The sequence below is a fragment of the Branchiostoma belcheri genome, unplaced genomic scaffold, assembly GCF_001625305.1.
Source record: "Branchiostoma belcheri isolate BF01 breed outbred unplaced genomic scaffold, Haploidv18h27 scaffold9, whole genome shotgun sequence".
Classification (NCBI taxonomy): Eukaryota; Metazoa; Chordata; class Leptocardii; order Amphioxiformes; family Branchiostomatidae; genus Branchiostoma; species Branchiostoma belcheri.
The window spans coordinates 1,744,843-1,761,444 of record NW_017804575.1 but is presented as its reverse complement, the minus strand read 5'-3'; the positions used below and the strand labels follow the sequence as shown (position 1 = coordinate 1,761,444).

At 42.8% G+C, this 16,602-nt stretch overlaps 1 protein-coding gene across 1 annotated transcript in view; it reads right to left on the bottom strand.

Annotated features, from left to right (window-relative positions):
- Positions 1-255: 255 nt before the first annotated feature.
- The window catches only part of LOC109487823, a 35,558-nt gene continuing 19,211 nt past the window's right edge, over positions 256-16,602 (bottom strand). Inside the window, exons 11-21 of the mRNA XM_019791908.1 lie at positions 16,214-16,363; positions 15,163-15,438; positions 14,657-14,821; positions 14,076-14,236; positions 11,751-13,617; positions 8,673-11,222; positions 7,770-8,115; positions 6,506-6,612; positions 6,121-6,208; positions 6,019-6,020; positions 256-336 (exon numbers count right to left, since the gene is read on the bottom strand). Of these exons, the coding sequence (XP_019647467.1) occupies positions 256-336; positions 6,019-6,020; positions 6,121-6,208; positions 6,506-6,612; positions 7,770-8,115; positions 8,673-11,222; positions 11,751-13,617; positions 14,076-14,236; positions 14,657-14,821; positions 15,163-15,438; positions 16,214-16,363 (5,793 nt within the window). The remainder of the gene's footprint in view (positions 337-6,018; positions 6,021-6,120; positions 6,209-6,505; positions 6,613-7,769; positions 8,116-8,672; positions 11,223-11,750; positions 13,618-14,075; positions 14,237-14,656; positions 14,822-15,162; positions 15,439-16,213; positions 16,364-16,602) is intronic.

Genomic DNA, 16,602 nt, shown 5'->3' with positions numbered 1-16,602 from the left:
CCTCTTTCACCCCTCTCAGGAAATAGTCTTGTCCAGTAATTCATGAGTAACTGCCTTTTGGCGAGTCTTGTTCAGTGTCCAATATTCTTACTGTGTCCAGGTGTTGGATCTGAAGTTTTAACTTTAAACATGTAACTACCAACACCGATGAACTTTCATGATAGAAAAACTGAACAGTTTATATTCTGGCTGCACAGGGAGTGAACAAGTTGAGGAGACGGACTACAAGACCTGTGCTGCCCTGGTGCAGAAGTCCTACAGGGAGAGAAAGAAACGGGAGACGGCCGAAGCCAAACAGAAAACAAACGGGGAGCCTCCAGAATCAACCAATGGGAGCTCCGCAGGGAGTGAACAGACCAATCAGAGTAAAGGAGAGAAGAAAGTTACGATTGTGGAGCCTTCAGTTGAGGATGAGGACTCTATCACATCTGAAGACCTGGATGAAGACATTCCATCTGATAATGGAGTTCTCGATAGTTGAGGATAATTATACATGTACTTGTCTCAAGGAGGTTAAAAAAGATCTCTTTTTGATCCTCCTTGCTTGTCTGTAAGAATAAGATTAATCGGGTGCATTTTTTTGGACCCAGAAAGTTAAACTTTGTGCCAAACTACCTATAAGTACAAATTACCTGTAAGACAGCGTAAGACAAAGTAGCTATAGCCTTAAATGTCATTTGTCCTCAGAATATCTGTGAAAAAAGTTTTTTTTTGTATGTCCATAAATATTCTATTTCTCAATAAAAGAATACCTTTTCCCTAGCTACGTGTACCTCAGTCTTTGTTTTTGATAAGAAACACTACTGATCAAATGAAACTATGCAATGGCCAAGTGGGTTGAGTGCTCACCTTGCATTCGGTAGGTCGTGAGTTCGATTAAAAATGGTGCATACAATCATAAACAATCTTTCAGCTTATACATCCTTGTTTTCATTTTCATCTTTATTCTATGAAAAAAAAGCAACATGTGTTGTACATAAAATATTTATTGATCCAAATATCAAATCACGGTTACATCCCAGTGGTGGTTGTCACTGCTCCTAACAGCAAAGGACTATTTATGTCTGTATACTTGAAATGAACACTGGGCAGCTTACAAATATCTAACCCTATACTTCACAGCATTAGTGAGTGTCAGGGGTAACATGTATGGCACTCTTTGTCTTGATGCAGTGTGGCAATAGACCAGTTTACCTTTCACGGGTCACAGGGGGGACATTTTGAATAGAACGTCATTCTAGAATCCAGAAGTTGAAACGTAGCTTTTGCTTGTGATGTCCCCTCTGGCAGATCACTGCGATGGTCTGCATTCTGCTCTCAGATACCAGAATCAGTTGTAAGAAACAGGAGGAGCCAGTAGAAACAGATAAAAACCCGGGACCGGGGTTTGAACCCACGACCTCCCGGGCACCAGTCCGATGTTCTAACCACTCGGCCGAAAAGGTCTAGACCCATCGGCCAGGTCAGTTGGTAGCACCTATAAATCCCCCACTGTTACATGGTTATCTGGTGAGATTGGGCGGAAGGAAAGTGGGGACAGCCATCCTTCAGTGAAGTATCGATAAGCTACATGTATAGACTCCTAGAGGCGTGCACAGGTCAGGAACTTTCAGAAATTAAAGTTACACACATCAGTAAATCTGCCAGGGGGGGACACAAGCAAAATCCAGTTCTAGAATGGTGTTCTATTCAAAATGTCCCCCGTGATGTACGCAGTTCATGCGATCAGTGAACGGTAAACTGGTCTATTACAGAATATTGCATACAATGCATACAAAATGAGATGAAAGAAAGCTGATGCTACATGTATCTGTAGTAATGATACATGTATATAGTTTTTCCTGGCTAAAATACACACCTGTCCAGTAACAGTAATTCTAACATGAACCATGTAACAAACCTTGATATCACTCAAGTTATGAAAATACAAATTACAAGTATGATTGTGGTATTAACCATAGGTACAATACAAGCTATAATTATATTATCCTGATTACCAACCATGTGTATCCTAAAATTAAAATAATATATCCAATGTTCATAATTAATTTGCTTTTAGCAAAACTGTACAGAGCAATGCCAGCCTTAATTTTCTTAACTAAAATCTTTCAAATTGGTCAAATCTGTGCACCACAAAGAATGGCACAGTCCAAGATACATATTAGTCATATACATCTGATACAGATACCAGTTTGGACTATACCACTGCAGCTGCCGCAGGGGGAGTTTTCTTCTTCCTCCTCCTTCTTGGCTTTTTTAACCGCTTCTCTCGAGAACTCGGTAGGATGAAAGTGATGCACTGTTCATCCAGGAAGTCGAGGAGCTGGTTTTTGGAGCAGCGTATTCCAGCTGACTTCAAGGTTTGCTGAAGGTCCTCAGCATCTATAGGCTGTGGGAAACGTTTGGAGTTAGACCACGTGACAAGGTTACAAGGTGGTCTTGTATGAATAGGGTTCCTGACTTAGAATATTATAAATTTAAGATTTTGTGTTCTTCACACCCCAAGCAGGCTCAAGGTTGTGCCCTTGGGAAAAGATAACTACTTGGGAAAAGAGAAGCACACTTTGGGCACATTAAGGGGGCACACCCGTTTTTTTTCATTTGAGTCTGCACACCCTCGAGTCTAGCGACCACCTCTTCCAGGAAATAATTCGGAAGCCAAATAACTGTATATGGGATGGAAGGATATCCCTTCAGCTACAAGACTGACTGAATTTTGTGTCTTCAAACTCTTTGATTTTTGTAAACAGAAAAGTCATTATTTTCATGCCAAAATTAACAAAATTCATGCCAACAAACCTTAAGAGGGGAAAAAGAAAAAAAACATTACCTCATACTGCAGGATTTTCTGGTAAAGCTCCTTGTTGTCTCGAACCCAGTGGAGCAGCTGTCCTTTAAGAGATCCTCCATCAACCTGGAGTAAAGTCAAAGTTGGAATCTCTGGGATCACTGAATTCTACCCTGGAAGCCAGAGTGCAGCGGGTCGCGCTAAACTACCCTGGCCGGCTGGATCGTGTTTCGCGGGTAAATGTCCTTGGCGGGCCGATAGGAAACCAGCCGCGACCCACTGTACTCAAGCTTCCAGGTTAACTGAATACAGGAAAACACACTCAAACAGTTCTAACATTGCTCCTAAAACCCACTGAAGCTACAAAAGCTTTAAAGGCGTCAAATGCAATTTCAGAGCAGCAAAACTGGTATATTGTTTCACACTAGCACATTTCAATCTGTATTTCATACTTCAGACTTTTAAAACTGCCAAAACAAGCCCCATGACAAGATGAGTCCTTTATTTTCTGGGTGGTACTCTAAAAATCAGCCAAGAGCCCTTCCAGTAACCATTTTTGAAAAAATTTCCATAAAAAAATTTTTGCTCCATGAGGGTCAATAATACATAGGGATAGTGTGGTTTCAACTCAGTACTAGTATGTACATGTAGATAAGTGGCTAGAATATTGGCTTTGAAAACTCAGGTTTCCAAGCCCTAAAAACTGCACTGGATGCCTTTAAAATTAAAGGGCGTTAACAAAAGAAAATCTCAGCCTGTATTCTTTTTTTTAGTTTTTGGTAAGTTAATATGATAGTCTTTCGAGCCATACCATTGGCTGTTACCTAAATCAATTTGGTTTTCGACCCTTACCTGTTGTGACGGAGTGATATCATCATCATCTGACACCTCGAATTCCTCACCCTCACTGGTAACAAAAACAGAACATTGGTTAGTATAAAACATTAGTCATCATGGTCTCTGTGTTGAGTATTGATTAGGCCATGTTGATTTGATTATATGGATGACATCCGCGCGCGCATGATTTTTCATTTCCAAAAAAAAAAGTTTTCGACCATACTGTGTAATAAATCGTACAAAGTAGCTGCAAAATGAGCAAACATACAACATAAATTGAAAAATATATAATTGGAAAACGATGCTTATGTCACAGAAAGCTAAAATTCATTCCAAAGGACAAAAAGAAAATGTGAAGGAATGAAAATGAAGAGTCTATTATTCACCATACCAATAAAATATTACTCTGTGTGTTTAGTCATTTGTTCAACCTTCATGACCACCTAGATTTCATAACGAAGGCAACTTTTTTTCATTCAAACTTTTTTTCTTATTTGTACGCTTGCATCAGTTTCGGGGTTCCCAGAGGATGTCATCCATATAATCAAATCAACATGGCCTTACTAATACCTACTACCTAATCTCCAAGCAGATGTTTCGGTGGCTGCAAAACAGTATCAAATTGGCCAGGCAGTATCAAATTGGCCAGACAGTATCCAACACGCCACGTTGGTACTTAAGTCAAGTAAGTCAAGCTATTCCTAGCAGCCATTTGACACTGGAAAAAAATTAATAAAACCTTCTTCACTGTAAAATATTGCAGAAATACTAGAGAAAAGAAACCCCTATAAACATCCAGACGTTGTCCAATGCTCACCCATTTCTCGGCATATTTGGAGCTAACAATAATGGCAGTACAGATGGAACAGCTGGCTGGATGACCTATGACCTTACTCGGGTTATACCATTCTCCACAAAGGGAACTTCATATTTGATGCAGTAGCTAGACCACAGGAGTACATTGTATTATTCCAAGTATGCTATACACCTTTTGACAGTATTTTCCACGTTTTCATAATTTCTTCTCTTCAAACAGTAAGGCCACACCAATCTAATTTGTTGGTTCACGGATTCGCCCGCTTCATTTTTTTCTGATTTGCCAACAAAAAAAAAACATTTTAACCTCTGAATCAACTCCAAAATGCTCATGTTTTGGCCCCAACAGTTGAAGGAAGCCCCTTCTCTTCAGAGCTGTTACAATTTTTTCATCTAACAATGCTGTAGTTGATTAAAAGTTTGAAATTCATTGTTTGAATTACAAACCAGCCTGGTAGGCTGAATTCATGGCTCCTATAATGATAGCATTTGGGGCTATCATAGGATGCCAAGTCTGTTTATATATTTTTTTTTGCCCTTTCGCTTCATATTTTTTCTGAAAAAATACAAGAACCAACAAATCAAATTGGTGGGGCCTAAAAATAAAAAAAAACTATTTAATGGTTAGAGGTCAAATACCTGTTGCTGACCTGCTGTCAAATAATTAAAAATTTTTTTAAGCCAACTTATATGTTGCTGTTAAATGATGTCATGTCTTGTCAGCAGGGCAAGCTCTTTGTAACAGCCATTGGCTAGCAGACAAATAAATAAATAAATAAATAAAAATAAATAATACCTGTTGCTGTCAGTGCTCCCATCTGAGTCCATGTCACTGCCAGTAGGACCAGTATCTGTACAGGGAACAGTCTCTACAACTTCTCCTAGTCGGGCTTCTAACCGAGGCACTTCATGTATCACAGTCTGTCTATGGTACATCTGGCCATCCTGTAGCTCTGTATCATTGTTACTGGTCTTCTCCACTGATGGGCTTTCATCTTCTGAATCTGTCTCCACTATGATGAAGAAGAGAAGGATGACTACATGTTTTGGCTTTGTTCTTCAATCGTGTGTCATTCCAGACAGGTACATGTATATCATGCCCGTAGCCAGGATTTTGAATGGGGGGGGGGTTTCTTCCCAGTGCGTGAGGGACCAGCGAGCGCTGTAGGCACGAGGCGAGTGCCGAGGTTCCTAGGGGGGGGGTCCGGGAGCATGCTACCCCAGAAAATGAACCTTCTGAAATGGCATTTCCTGCATTTTTGAGAGGATTTCAAAGAAAAAAAAACAGAGATAATTTTTTATTCAATGACAAAGTAGGCAGTTTTTATACGATTCCAGCCCCGTTGGTGACACGAATCAGTCCATCTAAAGAAAAATCTTGGACATTTAGGTGAAAAGTGGTCCAAAAAGTTGACTTTTGAGCCTTGTGGGTTCTTCCAAACCCCCCTGGCTATGGGCATGTATATTCAATGAAATCTAAATCTATTTAACAGATAGTACATGTAAGTAATGCTTAAGTGTAATGAGCAATTCCTGTTGCCTTCAGTGAAAGATTATGCACAGTTCAAACTGCAAACTTCTAGTGGATGTTGCACATTTGTGCTGTACAAGCAGTCTACTTACTACAATCTGAGGAGAGGAATATGCCCCCTTACAGAGATGGACATCTTAACATGTACCTTGATGTGTATAGTGGTAGATTTCCGTCAGTTTTGCCACCATTTGAGGCTTCTTTAGAGCCCTTACTCCAAATTTCTTGACTTGTTTCTGAGAAAGAAAAGTCTCAAGTTAAAACAAGTCTTATTAGCACATTTTTTCAAACAAAACTGGCATGCTAACTACATGACTGATCAATAATCTTCAGAATTCAAAATCACGTTACTTCTTAGACACTGCCATGTTTTGATCACATCATAAGTCTATATACATTATACATTGTACATAAGTAGGTTCATAATGTCAATAACTCTCAAACTTTTTAGATTCTTAAATTCATTCTTGACTCATGAAAAGTTATCCCATTGAAGCATCTTTGAAGAAAATTTCACTTTTCTGGATCTTTACCTTAAGTTCTGGTGTTTCCATGCTGGGATAATCAGGCATGGGAGTAATGGGAACCAAGGGGGCCTTGCTCTTGCGATGTGTGTTCAGTGGTGTGGACTTGACAGGACCTAACAAGAAATCAGAGAGTTATGATTATTGTTATCATTATGATCAGTTATTATTATGAACAGTTATGAGTTGAATTATGAATAATTATTATGATCAGTGATTATTATGATTATGAGTATTATTGGTATTATTATAATTATTATTACTATGATCAGTGATTATTAGGATTATGTGTATTGTTATGATTATGATTATTGTTATGATTATGATCAGTTATTATGGTCAGTTATGGATTATGATTTTTATTATTATTATTATTATTATTGTTATTATTATGATTACTGTAAGGTGAGTAAGTGAGTAATGGATGGTTCATTACATTGTTATGTATTTGATATATGAATAAAAAAAAAAGAAATCAGAGAGTTCAGACTTCTGTAGTTCTGAAGTATGCCGTCTTTGGCTTCCTGAATTCCCCCATGTTCACCCCTGATTCCAACTTGCTCCTGGCCAGATTTTGAGACTTTTGACCTTTCGTTTTGCCTGTCAATCTTTTTTTATTGATCGTTTTACGAAATGACAAATAAACACAACAATAACACAAAACATAATACCACGGATTCAAAGCAGACGTACAACTGAATACACAAACAAAAGAATCAAACTAATAGTAGATTGCCTGTCAATCTTCCCCATCCACATACTATCAACCTCCTCTGTCCGTACATACACAAACTCACAAATCAGACACCCATAAACAATACTTCCGTACCCTGAAGTATTACTAAAGTTACTGTTTTCTATCTTCATCATGACACAGGTTCTCAAAATATTGTTGAAGGACAGAACAACTGGGTTGACACATTTAATGTTGCCATATCACAAAATAAACTTGCACTCTTATCCTCTTATTACTTATGATTATTTGTTAGTTACCGGTTTTTCTTTACATATATTTATCATTGTCAATATCATTATTCATTGTATCGGTTTCTTAATCTTATTGTTTGTACGTTACTGTATTTTATTTGTGTAACACAGGGTTCCACAGAAAAGCAGTGTCATCACTGAGTGGGGAACCCCTTTATAAATATGACAGAAAATAAATATATTATAGAAAAAAATCCAATATTGTGGCCTATCTAGTATATACAAATGTATATTTATATATATCCATGGTTGAGTTAAAAGGTCATATACAGAAGTCATTGTATACCTGTTCCAGTATCACTGTTCCCAAGCACACTTCCAACATCACCCTGCACAGCTGTTGGTTCCTCCTGCTGGGGCTCATTGCATGCATCCCAATAATAGTCTTCCTGATAGGCCTCCAAGTCATACATGCTATCATTCACCACATCCTCTCCTGCTGAATTCGTTGACTCCTCAACAACTTCTGCAACATCCTGCTCAATATGAGCATCTTCTTCAACATGGATAGGTTCTTGCTGAGTGTCTGGGAATTCTTCAATGACATCAGAAGCATTTCTTGGGCATGAAGGCACTGGTGGTGTGGTGTGTTTGTCACTTGTTGAGGAGGCATCTAACCTAAGACTCGAGTCCTACAAAAGAGGATTTACAAGTTATGAATAATTAGACAGTTACGTCGATGAAGGTTAGACATCCAGGTAATACGATACGCCAAAAAACAGTTACTCAAGCAACTGGATATGTCTTCACTTTATTTGCATATGTCTTCACTTTATTTGCATATCAATCAACAGGTTGTACTTATAAACCTGCTTTCCCCTCTGGTCTCTCAGTCACTGACGAAAGCTAGTGGATACTAGCTGAAACGTCTGACGTTTTCAAAATCATATCCAGTTGCTTGAGTAACTGTTTTTTGGCGAATTAGACAGTTGCCCAATTTTTGAAAAATATCCAGCGGAAGATATATGGTGAAAGAAGTCTAAATCCCTCCTGCTATAAAATTGCAACATGATGTAACCCAACACTGGTTACTATTGTGACAGATGTCTGGTTCAGGTCACTGACTTTCATGTATTTGTTTGGGACGGAAAAAGAAGAAACAAAGCAAAAACAATATGTTTTCCACTGCAAAGGAAAACATAGATATAAAATTACAAATAAAAAGGAAATATTTGTCAGAAAGGCTTACATCAACATTTTGGCCATCTTTAAATCCAGCTTTCCTGGTGCCACCGTCCGGGTTGATTCTGTCATCAGATGATTCAGCAGCACACTCCACCTCCCCACCAAAGGGAACTTCCATGTAGCCCCCGTCATCAAAGAAATCCATGAAACTGTCATTCACCACAGAGGGCTGGGAGTTGTTCTGGGACTGTTGTTCCTCCACTGGATCACTCTGACCGTTGGGAGAGGGTGACTGGTCAGGTTCAGGAGTCCCACATCCGTGTTCTGTCCCACAACCACCCTGCTGGGACTCAGAAGCAGTCTCATCACCACGTTCCTGGGTGAGGTCAATCCTCTCCACGTCCTCCAAGCCACCAGCACCAACCGAGTTGTCTGCAACACATTCAACATCATCTTCTGCATCGTCACCGACTGTTGATGAGTCATGACCATCAGTCTTTGGTCTTTTTGCTTCTGATACGGAGTCTGGTGTGGATCTTTTCCTCTTAGCATCATCTTGAAGATCTTCACCTTCCTGTACGTCATCATCATCAGAAACCTCGATGACTTCGACAGCTGCTGAAGGAGTGTCTTTTGCTTTTAGATCAGTTCCTCCTGTTGATACACTACCCTGGCCCTGCTCAGGGGTTGGGCCAACTGTAGGGGAGGTTGGAGAGGAGACTCGGGATCTAACAGTAGTTAGTGGTGACTGAGGTGGTGTGGGTGATACTGACCTTGGAACAATGGTCTCCTCGTGAAAATCTATGGTGGGAGAAAGGAGTTCGGACTGAGTCTGTACAATCACAGCCGGACCTTCCTGTCCTTTTGTCTCAAACAGCCGGCCTGGCCTAGTAGCATTGCTTCCCTCAGAATCTGTACTAGTGAAGGAGTCATTAGGGTTTGAACAGGCTTCCTGCAGCTTGCTTGGTGCATCAGGGCTATCTGTAACTGATGCCTCTTTCTGCTGGTCTCTCTTACTGGCACCATTAGCTTGCTGAGAGTCTGTAGAGTCCAATGACATCTCCTTGTTATTTTCCACTATTGGACCACCTGGTTCTGGACCAGTTCCATGGGATGCAGTTTCTGTCTCTGCTTCCTTCAGCTCCTGGTCGAGGCTGAGTCGAGGTGAGCCCCCTGTTTGCGTGTGGCTCCCAACAGGGGTTGAGAACTTGGGTTGGTGGGCCGCTGACCCGACCACTCCTGGAGACGTCAGAGCCAGTTCTGGTGAGGAGATGCCTCTTCTTACAGGTTTTACTGCACTCAAGCCTGGTGTCTGCATCATCGACTCTCCTACTGGCCCTGGTGGGGCCTGACCACTAGCCAACTGAGCCTTCAGGTAGTCAGTCCAAAACTTCTTTGGTGACTGAGTACAAGCATGCCTCTTCCCTTCGGGTGCCCGCTGCATGCGAAGACGTTTCGTAGGTGAATGTGACGCCTCTACATCTTTTTGCCTGCCACCCCTGGTTCTAGTCTGTACAGATGATTGCATCATAGCATCACTAGGAGTGGCCTGCTTCTTTCTTTGTGATGCTCTCCTGGTTACTCTGTAGTTTCCCTGGTCTCTGGTGTTGCTAACTCGGTTTTCTGCTGGTACTCTTTGGTTGTTGTCAAAAACACTAGGAACTTTGCCTATATCAGGTTCTTGTCTTCCTGCTGCTGACCGTTCTCTTCTAGAGTTTGCCACTATTTCTACTGTTCCCCTTGGAGATGCCTCACTACTCAGTGGTGAGCTGCTAGAAGGGAATGTTGTAGCAGCTGCTGCAGCTTTTCCTCTTCTTTGCTTTCTATACGGACCTGTAAAAGTGGAACGAAGTTCATCACAGTCTGTGTCCTCTTCTACTTTTGAAGCAAAACGTTGCCTCGCAACATTTTTCACACTCGATTCACCGACACACACAGCAGCCACACTATTATTACCTTCCTTCTGATGACACCTTGCCTCACCAACCATTGGACTGCATTCTTTTGTTAGTACTCTCGCACGTGTTAGTTTCTCAGCATGCAAATCTTTACCTTGCACCTTCTTCACTTCACCTCCATCATGCGCTGCTTTCCCCTTTCTTTTCGGTACCGGACTGGACTTTTCAGGGTGTAATATTTTACATAGCATGCTGTCTCTTAACTCATCGGCAGTTGGACATGACAGAGATTCAGTACCACTCTCTTCCCCTGCCAGGTCATCCTGTTTATCATTGCTTCTGTCATGCACTTCTCTTTGTTGTTCCTCACCAACCACCACCTCTTTCTGTGCACCAGAATGACTATCATGCAGACCTGCACCACTCCTTCTATCCACCACATGTTCACCTTTTCTACTAATCACTAACATCCGCTCATGCACTTCACCACTACTACCCACCACCATTTCACCACATGTCTGCGCATCATACTGCTTGATTATTTTCTTCTTTCCTTTCAACCGTGTTTCTCTCAAAACCTGCTTCTGAATCTGGGGCGGGACTTCCTGATCCTTGTACAGCTGTGGAATGGCCGCGGCCACCCCTTTTTGCAACAAGACCTTGAGAATGCTCGACTCATTCGTACCTCCCTCCCTCCTTACCAAACTTGACCAACTCTGCGGTCGGATCAAGGGTGTTCTAGCACCCTGGGAACTCCCTTGATGCTCTGGGTTGCTCAATCTCGAGACATGCATCACAGTTGGGTTGCTAGGAGGTATTGAACTACCTCCATCATTGCTAACCTGTACCACAATCTCAGACTTAGGGCTAGAGGCATTGTGTACCTGGGTACCTGGAATTCCTGGGGGAGGTGGTGAAGCATCCTCTTGTCCTTCTGAATCCTCTCTTCGTTGCGACATGAACATTAGAGCTTCGGCTGCTGAACGAGTATCGTTGTCTGACTCGGAGGGCGTCCTGCCTCGGCCTTGTTTGCCGACTTTTCTCTTCGGCCTCCCTGAACTGGGGGGAGTATCAGGCACTGCAAACATGTCTGCCGTGCTGCTGTTGAGTGATGCTGAGCTGAAGGTGGCACCGGCTGATGACCTAAGGGGCGTTCTTTGAGTGGAAGCAAGACTCGGTGAGGCGGAAAAACTGGAAACGTGACCTCCAGCAGTTCCAGGCACTGAGGCACGTGGTGGGCTTACATGTCGCTCACTTCTGTCTTGGCCTTTTTCCAATGGAGCAGGGATTCGGACAATGGCCACCCCAGTTGACGTAGGTGGGCTTGTCTCTGCGACAACAGAGAGCCGCGGTGTGCCGTCAGGTAGCGACGGCCTCTGCATGGCAGGTGGAGACAGAAACTGCCCGCTGAGATACTGGTTACCAGGTATCATGGTCTGTGCTGCATGTAAGAGCAGTCTCGAGGGGCTTCTCAACTGGGATAATGCCGAGGAATCTGGTTCTTTTCCACTGCTCTGTGGACTCTGAGACATGGAGGCATCTCTCTGACTTGGAAATGTCCTTGGTGGATGATACTGCTGCTGCACAATGCCCTGTGGTCCATATCTTTCCTGGGAGGATTGGGAAGGCTGTCTCATCTGAGCAAGAATGTTGGTCCTGGAGAGCAGAGTTGACGCTGGGGGCAGTCTACCACCTACTGCTAGCGGCCCAAACCCTGGCAGGGGTGGTGGTATGGGCATTCTACTCCCAGGTGGTCTTACATCAGGTTGCATCCCTCCCGGTCTGCTTTGCATAGAAGGCACTGCTAAACCGCCCAAACCTAGTCCAAAAGGTGGACTACTGGGATCAAAGTTCTGCAGTCTTGGACCATGTGGACCTCCAGCTTGAGCTGGATTTGTGGATGAGTGTCTAGTAGCGCTTGTTGTAACTGCCGTCGCTGATGCGGTCTGCCGCACGGGACTACTGGGGGGTGTTCGGGACCGAAGACCAGCCAACAGGTGACCTGTGGGTCGTCCCTGGACAGCTTCTTGTCCCTGTGGGGGAGTCCATGTTGGGGGAAGTGGGGGACACCACGACGGGAACTTCCCGTGTGGACAGGGCCCCTGTCTCGCCAGGATCAACTGTCGCATGGCGTGTGCAGCCGGGCCACCCTGGATCAACATCTGTGCCTCGTCTGCAGACACTCGCACCTCCGACTTCTCACACTCCGGGCAGCCCACCTTGCTGGACAGCTCTCGGGACTGGATGATGAGAGACTGCTCCCTGACTCCCGGCCTAGGCAGTGGACCGGGAGTCATGGTAGTTTGAGCGGGGCCAGCTTGGGTAACAGTCGATGCCCCACCAAGTTGTGAAGGCGACAGAGTTGCTGTTGATCTCACAGCATGTGTTGAAGCAGTCACATTCCTTGCTGCATCATGTGATGAAGGTGTTGCTATGCCTGACTTTGAAGGTGCTAACAATGCTGGCTGCTTCACTGGACTTACGGATGATGGAAACCCTTCTACCATCGGTGTAACGGTTGTCTTTGGCCCTCGGCGTCCCCGGTGTGTGACCTTGTTAGGACTGGTTGAGTAGCTGTGCTCCACGGGAATCCGAATGCCAACACCAGTCGTCTGCCCTGGGCTTGCAATCAGTGGCTGTTGAGCTGCATTTGGCGCCAGGTTTGCATGAGGATCAATTCTGGTATGCTGCTTTAGGTTCTTCTCGATTGTAGCTTCTACCATCTTTCCGATAGTCATGGGTGAAACTAGGAGGCCACTTTCTTGTCTCTCAGGAGCCTGTCCAAGGCCTCTTCCTGCAGGTGGCACCATCTGGGTAGGTTTCTTTGTCACTGCAGACTCCTTATTAACGTTTTTTGACGGCAGCGTCTTTGCCGTCTGAAACCTTTGCTTCTGACTCAAGGCCATGTCCTCTAACTCGGAGTCATTAAATCCTTGACTGTCCAAGCTTTGGCTGCCTTGGGATGGGTTAGGACTCCTGCTGGGTGAGCCTAGCATGGTGTCCAACAGTTCAGGTAGCTCCTTCTCTTGGAATTCTGGAGATGAGTCAGCAGGTGAAAACGTGGGTTTTAGAAAGGCCCGGCAGGTGTCCTCAAGTTCCTTCAGCTCCAACCTGCAATTCAGGAAACACAGCAAAAAGAAATGTTTCTCTTTTCTTACTTACATGTACAAAGATCTTTACAGATCCAGTATACTGCCATTATTTTGATATAAAATCAAATGGATATTATCCAGCTATCTATAGTAAGAAGGAACCCATGAAGATATTTCTGCTTCCAAATTTAGAGTAGAATATGGTCAAAATCAGTAACACCAAAAAGACACCAAGATTACACAGAGATCAAATTTTCAACGACCACAGTTGCCTTCATCAGGATAATAATTGACCATTACTTCAAAACATAATCTCGCGAGAGTTACGGTTACAGACGTGTGACCTTATTCACACAAAGTACTAAGTATTTCTACTGTCATCCTTGAGTAAAAAAGAGAGTGAATCAAGCTTCATCGTCTTGCAATTTCAAAAAGTTAAACAAAAAGGTTTGTCATTACTTAATTAGACAAACTTACTTTTGAGCCACCCTCATCACATTTGTAGCCAAAACTGTATCATTTATAGAGACTTTTCCCCCATACATGTACTGTAGAGTAGTTAGTACTGCATCCTTGTGGTGATCAGAGAAGTCCAGTGCTGCCAAATCTTTATTACCCTTTTCGGAACTCTCTAGCATCTGTGAAAGACAAAAATTGGGAACTAAGCTACCAATGTATTGGGATACTGTTTGTTACTAACAACTAAAGGAGATACATAATATTATAGAATACTAATAGAATACAACATGGGGTATTCCGTATTGCCCGAGGTACCAGCCTGACAACGAGTCGGATCGCCTGACGGCCGAAGATCCAACCCACGGGAGGCCAGAATACACCATGTTGTATTTTATTTATACCCACCAAAAAAATGCACCTTTCAATGCGAAATGAGCCAAGCATTTGGTGTCCCTAAACCAAAAAAGCAACAACATCAATTCCAAATTATTTTTTTTTGCAAATCAGACAGAAATGGACAGGGCGAATCTGAGAAACAACAAATTAATTTGGTGTGGCCTGAGAGATAGTGTTTTTGAAATGAACAGCACAGTACTGACCTTTGCCAAGACAGGGCATCGTGCGACCAGGACAAATTTGTGCACATGCAGCACTTCCCCGTTCTTGCACAGCAGGTTCAAGTCGCTGAGTTTGGGGCTGTTCACCATCAGCTGGAAGTCTGCAGACAGCTTGGTCAGCGCTGTGTTCAGGACAGCGCTGGGCATCTGAGGGTCACAGAATGTTAGAAACATGAGGTCAGTTTAGCTTAGATTTTTTTTGTACTAAGGCCTAGGAAAAAAAATGTTGTGTTTCCTGTTTCCCAACCGCCTTTTTTTTGTGGACCCTTGCAAGGGACATACATTTTTCAAGCCATCAACTTTTTCTAGCTCCACACCTGAGTGATGAAATGCTGTACAATCATTTTTGCAACATTGACATTAAAAATATAGTGTCCTCAGTGTAGCAGTACAGGGAGGAATTCAGGAAATGGTTGACTTCGTGTACTACCTAATCAAATTTTCTCACACTACATTCTGTATTCTTCTAAAATATGCATTTTACTTACCTGCTGGGGGGAGAGCTGAGTCCTGTCTGGTAGGAAGCCACTAGGCTGAGGCGACAGTGGCTGTCCTTCAGTAAAGACATCCTGTACCTCTTGTGTGGAGCATCCCTCTTCAGCCAGCTCCATTAATACTCTGGCCGTATCTCCTTGTGTCAGGGTGGGGGTTGGTGTGGACTTCACAGGACTCCTCTTAGGAGTGGAAGTTTTCTTGGCCTTTTGGCTTCCTGTAGCAGCTTTTGATGCGGGGCTCTCTTCACCCTCACTTGTGTCGCTTTTCTTCTGATAATTAAGAATTTTGATAAAAGTGGATGATTTTTCTAGCAAGTATAAAATATAAGAATTATAATTATAAAATGGTTTATTGGTCAATAGTAAATGGTTTATTGGTCAAACAGTACCCGTGCAATCGCAGCCTTTTTATAGTGATGAATTGATACAGGGTTTACAAAGTAAAATTAACACATAATACACAAGATACAAATAACAATACATGTATTTGCTCCACACACACTTTTTGTGTGCGGCTGCCATTTGGCGCTACCTGGTGACCTCAATACAACTTTCCCAACCCGAAGTTAGGTACCCATTCACACCTGGGTGGAGTGAGGAAAGTCGTGTAAAGTGCCTTTTCCAAGGGCACAACATCGGGGCGCATGTCCAGACATGTCCCGGGTACAACTCGGGATCGAACCCCGCTGTTTCCTAGTCAAATGCTCTACCACTACACCATCCAAATCATCAGCCTAAGAAATGCTGAACGCATGGTTACCAATATTACAACTGGGGGGTTGGTGGCCTTTGGCTGTTTTCTGATTAGCCCAGTTAAAAAAAAACGGGGTAATGCCGGCTATGTTGTCTATATGCAATCAGAATATAGCACATAAAAACTCCCAAAGACCATGAAGACCCCCAAAACCCCCAGTTTTTGGCATGCTATGGAGGCTATTAGTACAAGTATGTTCATCTTGATGTTGGACTATGGTCTTATGGTACATGATTTTCTTGTACATGTCGGATCCTTCACAAAATACAGACAAAAATAGTGTCATCTTACCCTAAAGGTCAACATTGCTTTCTGGGCTGCCTTCCTCATTGGTGTGACGGGTACATATTTGACCGGAGTGATCTGTTTGGACAATTCCTGGACGTAGAAGTCATCAGTTTTCTTCTGGTCAATTCTCTTTGTCATGGACCACAGGGGGGCCTGGGTAAGAGTTGAACGGCGAATAACTACAAAAGGCTACAACAAAAAATGTCTTATGTGTATTACCATCTATAGATACAATAGAATTTGTACTTCTCTAATGCAACATACATGTATACCAATTTTCCTGATATTCACACTATGTTAAAAGATATTTTCTAAAAATATCTTTAACGTGTAGCATTAAAGCCATATTATGTAAGATTTTCACTTTTTGAAACATTGTTGTTTTCCACATT